Source organism: Macrotis lagotis, chromosome 5 (genome assembly GCF_037893015.1).
Source record: "Macrotis lagotis isolate mMagLag1 chromosome 5, bilby.v1.9.chrom.fasta, whole genome shotgun sequence".
NCBI classification, from domain to species: Eukaryota; Metazoa; Chordata; class Mammalia; order Peramelemorphia; family Peramelidae; genus Macrotis; species Macrotis lagotis.
The window spans coordinates 14,040,435-14,063,745 of record NC_133662.1 but is presented as its reverse complement, the minus strand read 5'-3'; the positions used below and the strand labels follow the sequence as shown (position 1 = coordinate 14,063,745).

The 23,311-nt window shown below is 35.3% G+C and overlaps 1 protein-coding gene across 3 annotated transcripts in view; it reads left to right on the top strand.

Annotated features, from left to right (window-relative positions):
• Positions 1–23,311, top strand: part of KIF6 (kinesin family member 6) — a 392,900-nt gene that overhangs the window by 113,826 nt on the left and 255,763 nt on the right. For all 3 annotated transcript variants that reach the window (XM_074236853.1, XM_074236852.1, XM_074236851.1), the window contains 3 exons: positions 9,046–9,151; positions 10,017–10,155; positions 19,050–19,268. In XM_074236853.1, coding sequence (XP_074092954.1) covers positions 9,046–9,151; positions 10,017–10,155; positions 19,050–19,268 — 464 coding nt within the window. The remainder of the gene's footprint in view (positions 1–9,045; positions 9,152–10,016; positions 10,156–19,049; positions 19,269–23,311) is intronic.

Below are 23,311 nucleotides of genomic sequence, written 5' to 3'. Positions count from 1 at the left end.
AGTACTACAAAGCAGTAATCATCCAAATAATTTGACACTAGTTTAAAAAAATAGACTGATTATTGAAGCAAATTAGGCACAAAACCTATAAAAGCCCATACTACAGTGTAGTTCTCCATAAACCCAAAGACTCCATTTAGTGGATTAAGAATTCTCACTACCTGACACAAACTGTTGGGCAAACTGAAAAGGAGTTTGGCAGAAATTAGATCTTGACCTACACTTCATATGAGGTCCCTATTAGTTCCATTGTTTTACAATCAATTACTATATTTTGCATAATTACACTTCAAATAGTGTAAATTTGAACATATGTGACCACATAAGGGATTCATTATTGGCACAGTGATATCCTATAACCAGGTTGGTTGGTGTTTTCCTTCTTTCTCAAATAAGACAAAAATGAGATCCCTAAGCTGGGATCAAGGTACAGTGTGTCTGGCTGTGACTGATCAGACTAATACGTGCTCTGAATGTTCCATCTACAATTCAGACACAGTTTTTGTGAACATGTGGGGTCGATATATCTCTAACTTTGTACATCTCACATTTCTTTTGAGCTACTGCAATTCTGCTTTGCTTATAGAGTACAGTGTTTTCATTGATGCAGGCATACAATGCTGGGCAGTCCTGTGCCAGTGTCTCACCTGTCTCATAACCAATTCCAGAGTTCTTCAAAGAGACCTTGAGAGTGTTCCTGTAACATTTCTTCTGACCTCTCCATAAAATAGTCTTTTAGGCAAATTTACTTTTGATCTTTGAACAATATGGCCAGCCCATCAGAGTTGTACTTTCTGTAGTAGAATTTGAATGCTTGGCAGTTCAGCTTGAGAAAGGACCTCATTGAGGGACTTCCAGCCAACATGGCGGAGAGAAGACAGGCATAGTTCTAAAGTCTCCTGATCTTTCCCCATCTATGATATGAAACAAACCTCTTAACAGAGAAAGGACCTCATTGTGTGGTACCTTATCTTGCCAGGTGATCTTCAGAATTTTCCTAAGACAATTCAAATGGAAGTGATTCAGTTTCTTGGCATGGAGCTGGTGTATACTGTCCAGGTTTCACAGGCATACAACAATAAAGTCAGCTCAATGACTCTATAGACCTTCAGTTTGGTAGGTAGTCTAATAATACATCTTCTCTCCTATATTTTTCTTCTGAGCTTCCCAAATACTTAGCTATCTCTAGCATTGAATGAGTCAATCTCATCACCTCTATGATCCTTGATATAGCCAGTTAAGCTACAAATGAATCCTTTACCTAGACAAAAAAATTCTCATCAGAACCAAATTAGAGGATGAAGAGAGAACTTTCCTTTCAGATTTATGGAGAGGGTAGAATTTATGATCAAATGAGGTACAGAGGATCTGGGCAATGGATAAAGCTATGAACCTGTTGCGAGAAAAATGAGTTCAAATCGAATTTCAGTTATTGGTTATGTATCTTGGACAAATCACTTAACTTCTGTCTGCTTCAGTTTTCTTCATCTGTAAAATGGGAATAATAGCATTTACCTCTCAGGGCTGTTGTGAGAAGGAGGAGAGAGAGAGAGAGAGAGAGACAGAGAGAGAGAGAGAGAGAGAGAGAGAGAGAGAGAGAAAGACAGACAGACACAGACATGGGGGTGGTGGGGGCACTGAGAGAGAGGGATGGAAGACAGAAAATACCAATTGAAATTATGTGACTAGGAGCCATTCTCCTATAAATAAATGCTCTAAGGATATCACCAGGCAATTTTAAAAAGAAGTCCAAATTACTAATAATTAGAGAATTGAACATTTAAGCAACTGTGAAGCAGAAACTACCTTATTTCTTACGGATTAGAAGAGATGAAAAAACAGAAAAATAGTAAATATTGGAAGGGATTCAGGAAAACAAGCACATTAATGTGCTGTTGGTAGAGCTGTAAATTGGTTTAGTAATTATGGAAATTAATTTAAACAATGCCTACTTTTTGACCAAACCATCACACCTACAGGGTATATACCTGAAAGAGAGTTACTTTGGTTTTGCTTTTTTTTTTTTAAAGAGAGGAGGAAAAGGTCTATTTAAATTCAAAAATATTTATGGTGGTTCTTTTCATAGTAGCTCAAAAGTACAAACTAAGAGAGTGATCACCTGCTGGGGGAATGACTAAACCAATTAAGGTATATGAATTAATGGAATGTTCTTATGTCAAAATAACCAAGGAGAGGCAAGAAATAAAGAAGAGAAGAAAAACAAAATGATTAAGAATAACAAAATAAATTTAAAGAATTTTAAGTAGGATAAGGCAAAGAAGGGAGACTATGGAAGGAATTGGTAATCAAAGTAGTGTAAGCAAAACTAATTGTAAAGACCAAGTGCTGATCAAGGAAGGGGAGAAAAATCAATACAAACAAGTTAATGAAGAAAAATACCAATTTTACCATTATGAAAGTAAATATGAAGGTAGATTTAGTGAGATCCTATCCTCCCTATAAGTGGGATTTATTTAGAATTAGAATTGAGCAGAACTAAGAGAACAATTTATACAATAGTGTAAAGACAATTTCCAAAGATTTTTTTGATCTTTTGAAAGACTCTTATCAATTAAATACACAAGTACAGAGGACTGAAGAGAAAGCTCACCTCCTGCAAGAGAGATGAAAAACTTAGTGTGGAATGAGGTATAAATTTTTAGACATAGCCATTGTGGGAATTTGCTTTGCTACACTATTCTCTTTGCTATGACTTTTTTAAAAAATTTCAGTTCAGGGTGGAGCAGTGAGAGGAAAAGATAAGAAATTTTTTTTATTTTATTTTTTTTTTAGGATTTTGCAAGGCAAATGGGGTTAAGTGGCTTGCCCAAGGCTACACAGCTAGGTAATTATTAAGTGTCTGAGAAAGGATTTGAACCCAGGTACTCCTGACTCCAAGGCCAGTGCTTTATCCACTACGCCACCTAGCCGCCCCAGAAATGTTTTTTAAAATAAAAGGAATTTTTAGAAAAATCCTACCCTTTGGTAAAGAGAATTATAAATTATAGAAATACCATTTAACAGCACTTCTTTCTTTTTTCAATGAGAAATATTACATGTAGTTTTCAAATTGCTTTACCTATCAGAATAATGATCATAACAGCAGCAGTTGCTATGACTCATATTTATGAGGTAGGTAATCTAAAATTTCCCATTTCCCATTTTACAAATAAGAAAACTAAGAGTCAGAGGGGTCAAATGAATTGCCCCACACAATTACCCCATGATAACTCAATTACCTAAACAGCAAGACCTAAAAGAACAAATCCTTCTAGCAAAATAGTTCTAGTCTTAGATTGGGGTAGTTGATGTTTGGATCTCCTCAATGAGAAATTCTGGTATAGACCTTTCAAAGGACAACTTGAAGGGAAAGTTCTATCTCAGAGGCTAATGCAACTTGATGACATGAGAATTATTGGAAGTGGAATCCCTCCTGAGCTGCAAAGGAGGGTGCTATATTTAGGTAGTCTGGGAATGTAACCTATTGCCTACCCTATGCAAGTGTATTGTTACATACAAGTGAACTGTCACACACAAGAATAAACTCCAACTTTTCTGATAAGTCTGATGCTTTTCCCTATACCCTGTTTCCTCAAAAAGTTAAATGTTCTGGCCAGCAGCTGAATCTGAACCACTCATTGTGAAAATGAAAATTCTACTAGTGGAACAAAATTTATAAGTATATATATATATATATATATATATATATATATATATATATATATATTTTCATGTATAGGGAAACACTTTTGTTCATTATTTCACTTTGAGACATTTTAGATTTAGAAGAAGCCTAAAAATGACCTAATCTCCAACCTTCAATTTAATAGTTAGCCCCTATTCATAAAGTTGAAATTGATGACCAGAAAAATCAATAACTTTTCCAAGAAGATCACCTAGTTACTCCACAATTACTAGTATTTGGTATTATTGAAATTAAGACTATTATCCTTCATTCTTTAATATTTAATTCTCATGCTCTTTGAGTTTCATAATTAGGTATTCCTTGCCAGTTCTTCCCTTGTTCCCAGTAAAGCACTATGGAATTCAGAGCCCTTCCCATATTACTGTACAGTGAGTTTATTTAGCTCTGAATTTTTAAAAATCTGTTCTCATTAATTCCCTAAATTAAGAGGATGTTCCTAAAAGCATTTTGCCCCTTTTTTTATTAAATAGGTTACATTTCTTCTTAGAGTTCACATTGTGGTCAAGGAATTCATCCTCATCAACACTTTGAAAAGAGATGCTCATTTTAAGGATCAATCTAGGGTCAATCCAGTTCTTTAGTTTGTCAGGAGATGTTTAAGGATATGAGGACCTGAATCTCTTTTCATTCCTGGAAATTCCTTTGAATCTGCTCTGAATCACAATACTGTTCTTGGTGTCCAGATGACCAAATAGTAAGAACCCCTGTGGTAAAATGGAAAAAGCATTAGACTATTTCAGGCAAGAATTTATGGACCTTCTCTTTCACTAACTAGCTCTGGGACCAGGGCCATCAATTAATGAACCTTTTAGAACCCCAGTTTTTCATCTGTAAAATCCTTTTAGCTCCTAAGTCTAAGCTTAGGCTTCTGAGCCTAGGAATTCCCCTTAATACTTTTACATGGTGGCATAGTGGATAGATCACTGGACCTGGAGTCATGAAGATCTGAGTTCAAATCTGGTCTCAGGTCCATATGAGCTGTGTGACCCTAGACAAATCACTTAATCTCTGTTTTCTTACCTATAAAATGGAGATAATAACAGCAAAAGAGATAATATTCATTAAAAGCACTTATGTACCTTGCATAGAGATTAAGTATAAATGTTTCTTCCTTCTTGAATAGCAATATCCCTAAAATGCGGTACCCAACCTGTAATCAGAAGGAAAGAAGAAAAACCCTCTTATCTGATAATAAATTATAAGAATTATTTTTAAAGGAAGAAAATAACTCTTTTCTTAGAATGAGATCTTCTTTCTGGCCTGCATGATTTCAAGCTCTCTTGAATCAAAAGAAGGGTCTTTCTTTCTTCTAGAATATAACTTTCTCCTAACCTTTCAACCCTGCTGAAGGACAATAAATCTTATTATCCAATTAGGTGTTGCTGCCCTTACTGCCCCACTGATAGTCTTTCACCATTCTTCCCACGATAGAGTAAATGCACCTTCCTGTACTTCTTATTTGTAGGATAGAATTATCGACCACCCTTCTCCCCACTCTGTTTTTCCTCTTCATTCTGTGAAGACTACTTGTATATCTTGCCAGTGAAGTTTCCAACCCCTTAAATAGAGCTGAATGGTTTTCTTCGTCCCAGCCACCTATTGTCAGTGTACTTATTCTTCCAAGCTTTTTGTGACTACAACTAAGATGAAATCCAGCACCAATTCTTTAATGGATTCATTGTTTAAACTTCTTTATCCAAAGATCTCTTTTTGATCCCTGTACTTTGTTTCCTTTCAAAAACTCTAATCAATCCCACAGTAACTCAAGTTTTAAAATTTCAATAACCATTGGTTTAGAATCTTGTCAGAGATTTTTGAAGGTCTGAATAAATTATCATTTTCTCCCCCCACTCCCTCTGATTCTCCCTTTAATATTTGAAGCAAAAAACATATATAGATATACACATATACAAAGGCTCATTTCTCTTTGCCTAGGACTAGGTGAAGGAGAAAAAGGGAGTACAGAGACATTAGAAAATATTAGCAGGACTAATATCTTATAACTTGATCTAAAATGATGCCATTCTGAAGAATTTTAAAATTGGTCTATGGTTTTATACCAGCAACTTTCAATCTGAATGAGATGGTACTATGTCAAGTTCAGTAAAGCACAGAAACTTTCTTTACATATCAAAATGAATCGAATGATGCTTAGCAATCAACATTTTTTCCTATTGAGTTTAAACATAGTTTCTCTTTTCCTTTTTCCCCCCTCTTGGTCTTGGTTAAAAACAAATAAGTCCGCTTCTGTGTCCTTTTTTGTACTTTGGGGAATCATTTTTTAGAAAGATTTTATTTATTTTGAACTTTACATTTTCCCCCATTCTTGCTTCCCTCCCCCCCACCCCCTACAGAAGGCATTCTGTTAGTCTTTACATTGTCTTCATAGTATATATCTTTTAAAAAGCATTCTAAAGGGTTAAAAGGAACTCAGTGGTATCTGTGACAAAGGGCTGAACTCAGGAGTCTTGAAGAGAGGGAAGTCTAGAGCCTACAACTTAATCCAATTGTTGAAATCAGGCCTATCTGCATTTGGTGTTTTCAGAAATTTTGATGATTAGACCAGTTTCTTATTTGATAAAGAAAAACAAAAATCTAGTGTAAGAATGAAAAAATATCTGTGTGATCAATGAGGCTATGTCTTTCATCAACAGAGAATATTGACAGGCAGGGGACTTTGCCTTTCCCATTTGTCTGACCCATTTGGTCATTTTAATAGGAGAACAAAACTCCCAAGAAAGATAGCAACTCAGACCTTTGCCTCTTACTCCCAGAAATTGTCAAGCTCTTAAGTTAACTTATTTATCCTTTTCATACCAGTTGGTAGAGAAAGAGGTAGGGGGGTGATGTCGAAAACTTCTCTTCTGAGGTTGAACAATTTGTCCATAGGGTGATAATCAGGAAATTCGTATCTTATGATGTGTTCTTATGAAATGGGATTCTATTTCACCCTTCCTTTAGGAAATACTTCCTTATACAAGTGGTAACTGTAACATATGGAAAAGGTTACTGCCTTAAGACATAGTAAAAAGGATGAATTGGTTAGTTACTACTTCCAGTAGAATGTTGATTATCGAGAGAGTTAACTCAGAACAGTTGGCAGCAGAATCTTCTTTCATTCTAGTGAGTATGTGAATTTTAGAACTCCTGTTGAAAGAACTACCTAGATAATCTCCAAGATTCTTCCAACTCTGAAGCATATGAACTATTATCCTCAAAGACCCAGTTTCCTAGGCAGGCAATAAATTCCTTTTCCAGAGTACCTAAGTACAGTGCTCTTCTTTTCAGTCCAAGAGGGGTACCACTTTCTAACCCACTGAATCCAGTCATAATATTCTCCCCACTCAGTAATTCAAAGACTATACAAAGTCTGAACATGAGCAGTGCCTCTCCTATTCTCATGTCACCAAGCCTCACCAGCCTCTGAGATGAACTCTCCTTTCAGGCTGTCCTTGAAAGGTTTATGCCTGAATTGGGGTAACTAGGTGACACAGTGGATAAAGTACTGACCTTGGAATTAAGAGGACAGGATTTCAAATCTAGCCTCAGACATTTGACATTTAATAGCTATGTGACCTTGGGCAAGTCATTTAGCCATGATCACCTCACATTTGGGGCCACCACCAGTCATCCTGATTCCTATCTGACCATTTGACCAGATGGCTCTGGAGGAGAAAGTAAGGCTGGTGATTTAGCACAGCACCCCCTCACTCGAATCCAATTCATGTGCATGTCATGGCATCATCTCCCTTGATGTCATGGTCTTCTTTGAAAATGAAGGACAGGGGCAGCTAGGTGGCGTAGTGGATAAAGCACCAGCCCTGGAGTCAGGAGTACCTGGGTTCAAATCTGGTCTCAGACACTTAGTAATTACCTAGCTGTGTGACCTTGGGCAAGCTACTTAACCCCATTTGCCTTGCAAAAACCTAACAAAAAAAATGAAGGACAAACATCATCATGCCTGAGTTCCTCCCTGAGGAGATCCAAATGACAACTCCCCCAAGTTAAGACAAGGACATATTTGTTAGAAGGATTTGTTTGTCTAGGTCTTACATATGTAGGGATTTGAACATCTCTTCCAAAAACACTTTCAGAGGGGCAGCTAGGTGGCATAGTGGATAAAGCACTGGCCCTGGAGTCAGGAGTACCTGGGTTCAAATCCAGTCTCAGACACTTAATAATTACTTAGCTGTGTGGCCTTGGGCAAGCCACTTAACCCCATTTGCCTTGCAAAAAAAAAAATCTAAAAACAAAAAAACTTTCAGAGGTCAAATAGATATCTTGCTAATTTGCCCTTTTACTCCCCTCCCCCCATTCTTAATGTATTCTGAATTTTTAAAGTAAAATTTTAAAGGACTACTTTATTAATAGGTATAACACTCTGAAATTAAGGAGTATATTACAATAGCAAATATTTAAATCTGGAGAGTATCCTTGCAATCAACTAGTCTAGCACTCATATTATAAGGGAGGAAATTAAAGTTCAAGAAGTTTGTGACTTGCTCAAGGTAGCAACAGAAAATAGTGAGCTGAAATTTGAACCCAGGCCCTCCAAAGGCCTTCAAGATTAGCACTCTTTAGCCTGTGGCCTACTATTTTACTTGATGGTGTTATTCATGGAATGTGACAGCCTAGATCTTATTAAACACCATGAACACTCAGACAAAAGGAGGAGTGAAATAGCAGAAGAGTATAGAAGGATCAAGTCAGAATTTCCCACATAGGAGAAGCTGTGACCTAAAATTGTAGGCAAGACTCCAAAGTGAGAAAATGTGGTAAAGAGCTACAAAGGAAAAGTAAACTATTAGGCAGACACAGTCCCTAGAGTGATCTGCTGATCATTCACTATTAGCTCCTCTAAAACTAGGATACTAGAATTATAGATAATAAATTTAAAGCTGAGTATTTAAGCTCAATTCTCTCATTTTACAGGAAACATTTTGGGAAAAGGTTGAATTACTTTCCCCAATGCCACCAGAAGTTTCATCTAACCTTTGTGATAAATATCTTTTATAGAATCCCATCACTGGTTTTGCATTAGAAGTTACTTTACAGCAAAACTTGCTGGGAAGTTTCCATTTAATAAAAGCAAAAAGTTTTTATACTGTGATGTTTATGTGAACTAGAAATTGGAAGCCAGTCTTTGCATCATAATTGATAGATTTCATCTTTGGGCAAATACTTTGCCTCATTATCTAAATGTATCCCTCAAGAAAGGGGAAATTTCTCTTTTGGTAAAATGTTTTTCTTTTTAATTTGACAAAGTTTTATTGAGTTTTTCTGTCAGAATTTCTAAAGTTTCTTGTATATGGCTTTACCTGCAAATTTTCCCTTTTCAGACTGGAGAAAAAAATTACATCCTTTTTGGAAGATCAAGATCCAGAGACTAAACTAGAGGTGGGATCTGACATGCGCAAAATCCACCACTGTTTCTATCATTTAAAGGTAAGTATTAAAGGTGAGTATTAGGAAACTCATTTTTGTCATACTTAAACTTCAGCTAGTCAGTATTCTGTGCAGTGGATTCACCTCTTGAAGATGTGATGGAGGAGGACTTCTTTAAAAACCTAAACTAGATACAAAATGTTGAAGGTGATGTCAACTAAGCAGGACTGTTCTCAAGAGTTCCCTCAAAGGTTATGTCTTTTTATCCAAATAATGGCTCCAAGTTTACTTGAGTGACTTTCTTGTGCTAGACATCTTCACTTTTCATAAAGTGTATTTCTTTGTGTCTTCTAGACTGCATTAAGAAAACTGGATCTAGGGGCGGCTAGGTGGTGTAGTGGATAAAACACTGGTCTTGGAGTCAGGAGTACCTGGGTTCAAATCTGGTCTCAGACACTTAATAATTACCTAGCTGTGTGGCCTTGGGCAAGCCACTTAACCCCATTTGCCGTGCAAAAACCTAAAAAATCAAAAACAAAAAAAAAATCAAAAACAAGAAAACTGGATCCTAAATTTCTCCTCATTTTTGATCTTGCCCCTCTTCTGTAGGTCCCTCTTCTGACTGTTTTTTCTTTATATAAGAAGTTATCCTTATGGGAATGCAAACTGTTTAACCTAAATTATTGCCTTACCTGTTTGCTTTATAAGCAAATAGAATACATGTTCTGTGATCATAGTGTTTTATGCATAAAAGGCACATCAATCATATTTGTTCATTTGAATTCATTGGCCCTTTCAAATCAATATACTCTTCATGTGAAGGAAAAAAATACAGAGAAAAAAAGAAGAATGAGATAGATGATATGCTGAGTTTTTATTTTTTCATCTTCCGAGCTATGCTGAGTTTTTATTTTTTATCTCACAGAAACTATTGAATGAAAGAAAGATTCCTGAAAAAAGTGAAACCTCCCATGAAACCAAAGATCAAGAAGGTGAAATACCATCAAAGGACGACGAATTAAAAAAACTGAGAGATATCCTAAAACAGCGAGACAATGAAATTAGTATCCTTTCTGAAATCCCAGGAAAGACTCCCCTCCTTTGGAAGAGTAGGAAGTAGGAGAGTATCTGGGTCTTCAAAGACTCTTCTCTCACATGTTGCCCATCCTTGGAAGTTGGCCCCTCCCTGCTTCTCTTTCATAGTGACTCCTTTCCTTTGTGGCTAAAATATTCTTTTGGCAAACAAAATATGTGAAGAGTGGGAAACTGTGATGCTATATAAAAGCAGTTTAATACCTTAGGAAGAATAGAATTTCCTGGAACTGTTATTTTTAGACAAACGTAGTGCTCCCATGGAGACTCCTATATGGTCTGGTAGCTGAACACAAAGCATGAGCTCTTTGCACCTCACTGTAATGTTTCAATTAAAATTGACATTGGTATTTTTAGAAAAAAATCAACCACTCTGTTGTATTCTCTCTATTTTAGTGCCAAGCTATTACAGCCCACTGTTAGGAAGGAAGGGCAGTTTTCTTTAGCTGGCTGACAGAATTACAGCCTGACCACAGTATTGCCATGGCCCTGAGTTTGTGGCTGGCGTGTGGGTAAAACTGAAAAGATGGCTGAAAAATGACCAATGGTATGTAACTTAGGAAAGCAGAGATTCATTCAGATATAGCTTTTATTTAAAAAAACAGATGAATTACTTTAGGTTCCAGTTACAAATACAAGTTTAGGGATTTGGATTTAGTATGAATCTTCAAGACAAAAGTCTCATTTTCTCTGATGGCACCATGTGCCCAGGGTGCTAGAAAGGATAATAAAACCTCTGGACATTTATGCTCTAGAAAAAAATGTCTACCTCCAATGCCATTCCTTAATTTAGCTTTTATGTTTATTTTAACAGACATCTCAATCTCACTGTTGTTACCTATACTGAATACAAATACCTCAAATCTTTACTATTTCTGTTCTGCATAAACAAAATTATAGGTCTCTTTTGCTCAATGATTTTATACTATATTTATGTTGAGAATCATCCAAATCCTTCTAATTTCAGCTCTTTTGCCAAATATGTAAAAAACAATCTATATAGAGAACTCCAAAGATTAGAAGAAGTAAAGAACAAATCAAGAGCAAAAAGCCTAATTAACCACTTTCCAATTTTTGGCCAAGAAGTAACAGAGACCACATTTTAGATTGGTATGTATTTTGGCCATTTTGAATTTCAAGGCCTGAGACAGCTGATGTCTTTCTCAGTTGAAGATCACCACTCTTATCTCCTTTTGTCTTCAAGCACTATTTTCACTTCTCTGTCTCTGTCTTTGTCTCTTTCTCTCTGTCTTTTTGTTTGTCTCTGTGTCTCCCTCTTTCTCTCTGTCTCTGCCTCTGATTGTCTCTCTCGTTTTTTCCCACCTGTTACATGAGACTGCCCAAGGAACAGTGGTTAGTACATAGTGGATACTAAATAAATATTTATTTGCTGACTGACTGACCCCATTTCTGGCCTCAGTCTTAGCTCTGCTTCTACTCCTAGTATTTGTGATCTGAACCAGAGATGATCTCCAGTGTTCTAATTACCCATTTTTATCTATTACTATTGTTATATGTAGTAGGAGTAGAGTAAGGCAGGACAAAGACAGACCAGGGTAGACCTGTGGGAAAAAACCTTGAGACATGGTATTTCCTATTTTAGACATTCATTTACTAAGTGTCATTATACATAAACTACCCTTAGAACACATGGCCCTGCCAATTGGAGTTCATATTCTAAAATAGAGTGGCGTATGTGTAAAGAATAACTAGGGGTGGCTAGGTGGCACAGTGGATAAAGCACCAGCCCTGGAGTCAGGAGTACCTAAGGTTCAAATCGGGTCTCAGACAATAATTACCTAGCTGTGTGGCTTTGGGCAAGCCACTTAACCCCATTTGCCTTGAAAAAACCTAAAAAGAAAAAAAGAATAACTAGTGAGTAAACTAACATAAGTCCAGTTTCAGATAATGAATTGTTAAGATTTCAATATCAATAATGCATATTGGTCATACCAAGTGTGTCCTGGAAATTTCTCCATATTTAGACAAAATGAGACTGAAGAAAATATTATTTCCTATTGAATGACTTCTCAGAAGAATTACTTTAAAATTTAAGAGTTTAGGGGTGGCTAGGTGGCGTAGTGGATAAAGCACCGGCCTTGGAGTCAGGAGTACCTGGGTTCAAATCTGGTCTCAGACACTTAATAATTACCTAGCTGTGTGGCCTTGGGCAAGCCACTTAACACCATTTGCCTTGCAAAAACCTAAAAAAAAAAGAGTTTGATTAACTTTAGGTTGGAAATGACAAAAGGAGTGGATAGCAGATGGTATGTTATATATTTATATATATGCATATATTTATATATGTATATATATATATATATATATATATATATATATAATGTTACTTTGGAAACTCATTGGAAGTAGAAATCAGTTGATCAGATAAAGTGATCACTGAGCATATTAGGAGGAGCTGTGATAATAGAAGAAGGACTTGGGTTTTCTGCCCATCATTGCTGTTTAGTATCCTGGTGGCACTGGATGAGTCATTTCACTACTCTAGGCTTCAGTTTCCTCAGTTATAAAAGATCATATGAGACTAATCATGTGAGACATTTCTGGCTTTAAACCTATGATCTTATGGAAAGATCCTGTGGGATCAGTAAGTAGAAATCAAGGAAATGAGGATATTTGGAATAGCAAAGTAAAAGTCTCTGAATGATAAGAAATTTGTACTTGAACTTTAGGGGAAATCCCAACTCTAAATAATGATGTACTCAAGTTCATTCAAACTTAGTAAGAGAGTAATAAAGGATATGGCTAATGGTGAGTAGTAAGAAAAGGCTAGAGCAAGAAGTGATCTGATATAGGTTATTCACGCACAATCACCATGAAAGAAGAATCAGAACAAAAAGGAATAACCTTGAGGAAGAAAAAACAAAAAAGTAAAAATAATGTTTTGATTTGCTTTCAAATGTCATGATTTTATCTCTAGATATGGATGGGCATTTTTCATCACCACTCTCTTCAAATTGTCTATGATCACTATATTGCTGAGAAGAGATAAGTCTATCATAGTTGGTCATCACACAATCTTGTTGTTAATATGTACAATATCTTTTTGGTTCTGCTAACTTCACTCAGAATCAGTTCATGTAAATCTGTCCAAATTTTTCTGAATGTATTCTATTCATCATTACTTTACTGACGATAGTATTCCATTGAATTCATATACCATAACTTGTTAGCCATTCCCCAATTGATGAGCATCCCTTTAATTTCCAGTTCTTTGCCAGGACAAAAAGATCTGAAAATGCAGATCTTTATTTTGTACTTACATTGGGCAAAGCGTAGAACAAAACCCTGGGAGATACAAAGTCTAGTTAAGATATAACCCTTACCATCTCTTCAAGGAATTTACATTCTAGTGAAAGGGAGAGGTAGGGAAGTCAGCAACACAGATATCTGTAATATTTATTCAATGTGTTAGAGAATTAAAGTACAAAATGCTATGTGAGATTTAAGAATAAAAGTAATTACCAACTTCCTCAAGGAAATCAAAGAAGGCTTCAAGGGGAAAAATAGCTTTTTAGTTAAGGTTCAAATTATATTTAATATATATATATATATATATATACATATATATATATGTTTGCAAACTTTAAAGCATTATACTTTCAAGAATGAATTGGAATTCAATAGGTAAGCAGGATATTTTGAACTTGGAAAAGCAACAAAATTCCTCAGTCATAATGGTCAGCATTAATGTCAGACTGCCATAGTTAAATACACACACACAAACATACAGATACATACACACACACACACACACACACACACACACGTATAACCCTCCATTCTGTTAGAAACTCACAATCATTTTCCCCAGGGAATATACTTAATATGTATTTGAGTATACATTAGAAATGTATTAGTATAATTTTTAAAAGAGCTTGTTAGTGTGAAGAATGGATTGGAGAAGGAAGAGGAAGCAGAAACTGTGGCAGTAAGTTATCAAATGGGGTGGTAGTGAAGGCCTAAATAAGGGTAATGACAATAGAGTTAGAGAGCAGAGGGACTGGGTGTGCAATGTACTGTGGAGATGGAATTGATAAAACCTAGTAATGAAGAGAAAAAGAAAAGCCATGGATACCAAGGACAAAAATGGCAAAAAAGCACTGGATTTAGCATGTTTAAATAGAAAAGAACTGAGGTCAATTCTGTTGAGTTGGAGTTGTTGACAAATTAGTTTATTGGTTAAGATGTCATATAGGAAGTTGGAGAAGTGGGTTTGAAGCTTTTAGATTTGTAGTCATTTTCCTAAGCAATAATGTTGGAAACCTGTAGAAGCAAACAAGATTGCCAAGAAAGAAAGTATAGAGAGAGAAAGAGAAGGGTCAAATACAGTCTCTTGAGGAGTTCCTACATTAAGTGATTAGGAAGAGGATGAGAAGCCAGCATATATATAGAAAAGGTGATTAGAGAGATAGAAAAAGAAACAAGAATGTGTTGTCTATGAAACTTAGAGAGGAGTATCTAGTAGAAGATAATGGACCCCAGAATCAGAAGCTTCAGAGAAGGATAAGATTGGCAAGAAATGAAAAAAATTGAATTTAATGGTTATGAAATCTTTGGTGACCTTAGAGAAGCAGTTTCTATAGAATGGTTTTGACAGAAGCCCCAATTGCAAATGTGAGGTAAGAAAATGATGAAAACTTTCAAAAACAGAGAAAATTATCTCATTGAAAGTTGGGTCATTGACTCCAAGTATAAGAATGGAGCATGGCAGGTATCTGGTTGAGAGGAGAAGGTTTGGGATATTTACTATAATGAATGAAATAAGGAGTTGATAAGAGTAAATTCATATGGGGCAACTTCAGTGGCTCAGTGGAGACAACACCCATCTGAGTCAGGAAGATCTGAGTTCAAATATGGTCTCAGACACTTAATAATTACCTAGCTGTGTGAACTTGGACAAGTCAATTAACCCTACTGCCTTGCAAAAAAAAAAAAAAGTAAATTAAGACATGTTGATTGACTATCAACAGTGTAGTCTTATCAGGGATTTTCTACCATAAATTTATAGTACTCAAAATTCATTCATATTTAAGAACTTCATTAGTAATGATCAGCAACTATATACAGATCCAGAGTAATAAAATGGTTAGGATGACCTGGATTAGGAATTTCCAGATTAGAAATAGCAGATAACTGTATTTGTTCAAGCTTTTTTTCCCCCTTTTGTTTCCTTTATCCTTTTCTTTTGGTCAGAACCTATGATTTCATCAAAATTCAGCTTACTCTGATTGTAGAAACTTGCTCCATTAATGGGTGATTAGGTGACACAGTGGCTAAATATCAGGTGTGGAGTCAGGAATGAATTCAAATCTAGCCTCACATTGGTACCAGTTCTGTGACCTTGGGCAAGTAACTTAACCTTCTTAACCTCAGTTTCATCTTCTGTAAAATGAGCTGGAGAACAAAATGGCAAACCACTCTCCTATTTTGCCAAGAAAATCTCAGATATAGTCCTGAAGAATCAGATACAACTGAAATAACTGAACAGTAATGATGCAGGCTGGCAGTTTGTTGTCTTAAAACTATAATCACTTCTGTTCTTAGAGAGTTGCTGTCATACTGAGAACTTAAGTAACTTGCCTATAACTATGCAGTCATTATGTCTACAAGGCAGAACTTGAATTTAATGTCTTCTAGCTTTCAAGTTCATCCCACTATTTCTTGGGGCAGCAGTTAATGAGACAATTATTTGATGAATTCTGAGATCAAAGTTGAATATAAAGGCAAACAAAGTCAGAGTAGAGGAGGTGTGCCAAGAGGATCGAGATGAGGCAAGGGACTATGAAAAAAGATGAATAAGTTTAATGTTCATGAGAAAGTGGGGCTCTTCTCCAGGAGATGGAACAAAAGAACATATTGCTACTGGTCTACTAGGTCACAGACCATATGGGGAGATTGTGGGGGAAGTCAGGTTTGTTTTATAGTGAGTAAGTACAAGGAATGTTATGTGAAAATATTCAAGATATAGTCTGTTTACAAGAGAATCAGCATTTCAAAAGACACTATAAAATGAACTAGGTACTAGATGAACCAGCTCAGAATGGAACCAAGAAAGACGTATGAGTAGAATAGGGTTAAGTCTTTAGGAGAATGTACTTTGTGTCTAAGGTGGTCATCTAATCAGAGCAGATAACTGAAAAAGGAAAGCCAGTACCACAAGATTCCCATGACATGCACAATCAATGAACTGAATCAACAGAAAACTTGCAGAATTAATCTTTCCCTACTGTTTTAGCTTAGATTTACAAGAAGTTTCTTCATCAGACCAGGGAATAAGACCTTCTGTTATTTGAGGGAACAGTTTCTGAGGTGGTGGGGGGGAGAAGCCAGATAGTGGATTGTAAGGAAGAATTGACTGTTAGATGTTTCATAAACTGACAGGTACAGAATGTTTCTGAAAGTTAGAGGAAAATATGGGTCACTAGCTGAAAAGGGAATGCAAGTTTGTTATTACTTGTCTCCTTAGTAATAGTGCAAGTTAAGGATGCTTTGAGAACTAGAAGATTTGATTGGGAAGGCAATGATTGTGATCCCTGAAAGATCATAGATAGTTAGTGAGATATAGGAAAATAGCATGATTTTTAAAAGGGAAGGGGGAAGAAAGAGAATAGCTTATGCAAACTATGAACCAGCAAATTTGACTTTGACTCTTAACAAAACTTTAGAAGTAGGATCAACAATAAATATAACAGCAAAAAATATATTATTAAAAGAATGAATAATTAAAGGAATGATTAATGTACATCTAGAAAGAGGAAGCAGTAATCACATTAAGATGGAATGGCCTGAACCAAAGCAGATTATAGTGAATGTTCTTCATTTTCTTTACTTTAAAACAACTTTGTTTGACTGGAAAATTAATGTAAATTTCTGCATAGATTAGCTAGATTTTGGCAAAGCATTTGACAAAGGTATATTTTTCTTGTGGGTAAACTAGAGAGATAAGTGCTAAACCAGTGGTTCTCAAGCATTTTGATCTTAAGATCAATAATTATTGAAAACCCTAAATAGCTTTTGTTTCTGTAAATTATATCTATTGATATATATATAATATTGGAAATTAAAATTAATAACTTTTAAATATTTATTCTTTTAAAATAATAACTCATTACTTGTTAACACAAATGACAAAATAAAATAATTTAGTACAAAAAATGATTTTCATTGTGTTGTAGTTTTTGCAGAGTTTTTTAAAGTCTAGCTTATCAAAGAAAACTAGATCTTCATCTGCTTCTGCATTTAATCCATTGTACCATTTGCTTGAAATATAGGAAGACTCTTTAACCTTACTTGGATGTGTAGATGGAAAAGAGATGAGTATTAAAATAAGCAAATAACATGCTAGTATTATAAAAATCATAATAATAGGCACTAGGCATACCCAGGCACCCCCAGATCCAGAGACCAAACTTTGAGAACCCTTTTACTGGAGAATAGCACAGTTAGGTTAGAGTTAACCCTAGAGCATCTTAAGTTTGGATAAGGGTAGCCACAGTACAGAATTTTTAGCACAATAGAAAAACATGAGATGAATGGAAGATGGGTGATTGCCAACTGTATAAGAAACTGCTGCAACATCTTTGAGGAGCAAACTAGCTATATGGTCCCTAACTAGAATTAAAGGTTTGATCTGAGCAGAATCCTCACTGAACTAGAACAGAGCAGTCCTTTTTTATATGAAATGGAAATCTTTGTTAAGAACCAGCTCAGTGAGGTGGCTAGGTGGCATAGTGGATAAAGCACTGGCCCTGGAGTCAGGAGTACCTGGGTTCAAATCCAGTCTCAGACACTTAATAATTACCTAGCTGTATGGCCTTGGGCAAACCACTTAACCCCATTTGCCTTGCAAAAAAAAAAGAACCAGCTCAGCAATTGGATCTTGTGCAATACATACCACTCAATGGTTTAACGTTAGGGTATTATACAATACCTAAGGACAAATAAGGGAACTCCAAGCAACTGATTTCAGACACCACCTATGTAGTGACTCAAACCAAGAGACACCTTTTATTTATTTTGTCTTTGTTACAGTAGAATTCTTTGTGGGCCCCAGTTATCAAATTCTTTTGGAGTTCTGAGGTTTCATACATATATATGTTTAAATGTATTTATATTTATATATACATATATATGTATATTTGTGCATACATATATATGTATATATATACATAACTACCCATATTGAAACATAATATAACAAAATACAATAAAATTTTTTCTTAAAAATTGCTTGCTACCACCAAAGAGTGAATAATGAGCAGAGTAATTTGAGTTTTCCACCATATATGGTCATTTTCCTACTTCCTAATAATTTTTTCTCTCTCCTCTGGCTCCTCACCCTTTCCCTGACCCTTCAATAGAGCCATGTCCCAAGAATCTTTATCAATGTTCTAGTGAAAAGCCCTCCCTCACAATGTGCATTTTTAAAATTATTTGTATTAACAAATTACATTCTCTTCATTTCTACTTTAAAATCAAGAGATTGAGATTTTTTCAAAATGTGGTATTCAGCTACATTGACTGAATATTAGATGAATAAATGTATATTTTATGTTTTTATAAAGACCCTTTTAATTGGAGCCATTAATATCCAGTTTTTGGAGTTTATACAATTTAAAGTTGACTGTGACAATAAAGAAGACTTCAGGTGGGTTTACTGATATTAGAGTCCACTAACACAAGTGAATAGCTTCCTATGATTGTTTACAAGCCTTTTTACAACTCCAATAACTTGCAGTTTCTCTCTAGTCACTTTACTAATGTGATAAATGACAAATTCCAATAAATGGTGGCAGTGGAAACTGAATCATAAATTGTAACATAAACTCCTTAAGTCAAGTTTCAGATATTCTGGTAAATATGCTTAAAAAGGAAAAAAAGAAAGTCCAGGATGTGTTCAACCTACAGAATTCCAGCAGGGGAGGAACAAGGCAATCACTGACCTCCTCCCCATTAGGTGGAGGCCCAGATGACTCTTCCAAGGCATCAGTATCAATCACCACAAAACATACCCAGGATGGAAGCTCCTTGGACTATAGGTCTGGTTTTCATCGCAGGAAAACAGGTCAGTTAAATGAGTTTCAGGTACTTCTTATGTCAAGACTGACATACAAAACAATTTTCTTCAGTTCACATGTTTTACATTGTTTCATTTGCCCATGCTATAAATAGAATATTAGAAATTTTGTTTTGTTTTTGTGGGGTTTTTTTTTTTGCTTTTTATCCTCCCCCGTATGAGCAAAGCTTAACTAGATAAGAGTTTAGCAATGAGATCTAAAAATGTCACTTGTCAAAGCCCTGCTGAAAGGTACAGATGGAAGTCAAGTGTAGCAGGCAATGAGAAATTGATGGCCAACCACCCCAGTCTGATGCAAGAGGAAGCAGACAAACAGTGAAAATAAACATAAGCTAAGTTAAGTTTGAATTTCTAGAAATGTAACTAACACAAAAAAGAAAGAAGAGTAAAGAAAGAGCAAACACTGAAGGTGAAGAGTCTTTTAAAACTGTCCTTTTGTCTTTTTTTTTTTTAGATTTTCTAAGGCAATGGGGTTAAGTGGCTTGCCCAAGGCCACACGGCTAGGTAATTATTAAGTGTCTGAGGCCGCATTTGAACTCGGGTGCTCCTGACTCCAAGGCCAGTATTCTACCCACTGTGCCACCTAGCCGCCCCTTTGTCCGTTTGTCTTGATGATGCCTTGTTTAAGACTAACATGCTCTCCAGTTCTGAACAAGTATTAGCACTTACATGCCCTAAATGTCTGAATCACTGACTGATATGGCCAAGGAAAATGAGATAGTGGACTCCTCCTGATGATTCCCTGGACAGACCACTGGCTCAGGGGTCCTGAGTTTGAATACCTACTAGGCTGTAATTCTGCCAAATCATGGGCAAATCACTCAGCCTCCAGTCTGTAAAATTAAAGAGTTGGACTGCATGCCTTCTAAACTCCTCTCCAGTTTTGAATATAATCCTGTGATACATTTCTCAGGGATGTGTCCAGAGTTTAAGCTTCCCTGTTTCCAGGTCATGAATCACTACCATGATTGTATCTCAAGTAGATTAGTTGGCCATGTGGTTTATTTAATTGTATTTGACATTTAAAGCCCTTCATACACAGGCTCTAGATTTATTTCCTTTTACTCCCCTTAACACATTCTTCTCTCCAGACAAACTTACCTACTTGCCATTATTCTATTTCCTGCCCCTGTGGACAGTCTGTTCCCCTGCCCTCTGGACTCATTTCTACCTCTTAGAATCCTTTGTTTTCTTTAAGGTTTAATACATGTACCATGTCCTTCTTGAAATCTTTTTTAAATTCCTCTAGTTGTTTCTTTCCATTCTCAAATTATCTTGTATTTATTTATGTATTTACTTATATGTATTTTTTTATGTTATGTCTTCTCCGGTTCCCTTCTCCCCCTTACCTGCCTAATATAAGCTCCTCCTCAGCACGGACAATATTTTTAAATTTTTGCCTTTGTATCCCTAGTCCCTAACTCAGTGCTTTGCTGCAAATAGTTGGTGTTTAATAAATATTTATTGTTTGATTAAATAAGAATCATTGGACCTTTCCTATCAACATATTGACTAAGGCCAATTCTTCACTATTCTTTTTCCATTTGCATCTTGCACCAAGAAATACATAACAAATAGTATACATAAAAGCTATTTTTCTTTCTTGTTTTATTTTATTTTTTCACTACAAATGTAAAAAGGGAATCTGTTCGGTGAATGAATCATCAAATAACTTAAAATGCCAAATAATTTCTGATTACCCAGGACATGAGGTATATTTGTCAAACAAAAATAATAAAGACAGGAATCATTCCCTTTAAGTGGAGACAACAAAATTATTCTAGCACACTTCATTGTGATTTATATTAGCATAGTGAAGGATGCAATTGATGAAAGTCAAAAGCTACTTTGTCATTTTTATTTTCTGTACAGAAAGCAGGAAAATTTGAGTGAATCTCTCCTTAAGTCTACCATTTCTAAACTATTCACCATCAAATCATATTACTATAAATCTTATTCATTATGTCACAGAAATGGGGTTTTCTGGTTATTTAAATTATTTTGGTTAACAAATTACCAATTTTCTAAGAATACTAGTGGGAGACCTCAACCTCCCTCTCTCAGAATTAAATCTAATTAAAAAATAAACAATACAGAAGTTAAGGAGGTGAATAGAATTTTAGAGAAGTTACATATGTTTAGACCTCTGGAAAAAATTTAATGGGGTTAGAAAGGTCTACATTTTCTTCTCTGAGGTACATGACACCTACAAAAATGGACCATGAATTAGGGCATAGAAAATTCATAATCAGATGTAGAAAGGCAGAAATATTAAATTCATCCTTTTTGGATCATAATTCAATGAAAATGACATGTAATAAGGGGCCATGAAAAATAAACTAAAAATTAATTGGAAACTATTCTAATTTTTTAAAAAATTAGTTGATCAAACAACAAATCATGGAAATAATAATTTCATCCAATACTGACACAACATTCCAACATTTGTGGGCTATAGCCAAAGCATTTATTAGGGGAAATTTTATATCTCAAATATTTACTTGAATAAAATAAAGAGAGCAATGAATTGGTCATATAATTTAAAAAACTAGAAAAAGAAAAAATTAAAAATACCCAATTAAATACCAGATTAGAAATTCTGTAAATCAAAAGGGAGATTAATAAAATTGAAAGTAAGAAAACGATTGAATTAATAAATAAAACAATTGGTTTTATGAAAAATTCAATAAAATAGATAAACCTTTGGTTAACTTGATTAAATAAAAGAAGGAAGAAACCTAAATTGCCAGCATCAAAAATAAAAAGGGTGAATTCACCACCAGGAGGAAATTGAAGAAATAATTCAGAGTTATTTTGCCCAATTGTATGCCAAAACATCTGACAATCTTAAGTAAAATGAATGAATAGCTGTAAAAATATAAACTGCAAGATTATTAGAAGAGGAAATAAAATACTTAAATAACCCCATTTCATAAAAAGATATTGAACAAGTCATCAATGAAATCCCTAATTAAACATTTCCAGGGCCAGATGTATTCACAAGTGAATTCTCTCAAATATTTTATGAATTATTAATTCAAATTCTATATAAACTATTTGAAAAATCAGTGAAGTTCTGCCAAATTACTTTTATGACACAAATATGATGCTGATAACTGAACCAGGAGAAGTCAAAACAGAGAAAGAAAATTATAGAAAATTTCCCTAATGAATATTGATGCAAATATTTTAATTAAAATATTAGCAAAAAGATTATAGCAAGTTAGCACTTGAATAATATCCTATTTATCATCAGGGAGGATTTATACCAGGAATGCAGGGATGGTTCAAAATTTGAAAAACAATCAAATCATTGATCATATCAGTAACAAAATTAACAGAAATCATATGACTATCTCAATAAATGCTGATAAAGTCTGACAAAATACAGCATCCATTTCTATTAAAAAAAAACTGTGGGTCCAGTGGCCATATATGAATCAGGACAACTGGAGATGTCCTTGGATTCACAGCATTCAGGGTTATATGATTAGTCCAAGGTCACATGGCCATTGTCAAATGTCTGAAGCCGAATTTGAGCTCAGATCCTTCTAATTCCAGGGCTGTGCTCTATCACTGCTCTACCTAGGTGAATATACATATGTAATGATGTTAAATATATTTCCATAATAGTCATGGTATAAAAAAAGAATCAAAACAAAAGGAAAAAAGAAAGACATAAGAAGGGAAAAAAAACTAAAGCAAAAATAAATTTTAAAAATAGAAAATAGTATGCTTTGGTCTGCATTCAGACTCCACAGTTCTTTTTCTAGATGTGGAAAGACCCATTGCACAGGGCAGGCCACACTGGAGCAAACCAGCACAGATATCCAGGAGCAGGCTATGGGGTGCCTGAATCCATGGCAGTGGTGGTGTTTCCAGACCTCTCTGCCCAGGGATTTCCAAGGACAACTTGAAAGGTCAGCAGGAAAACTGCTTCACTGAGGTGAGATTTGAACACAGTCCAGCACAGGCCTCACAGCACAGACCAGACCCCAGTGAACCAGGAGCAGTCCTTGGGAGCCACTGAA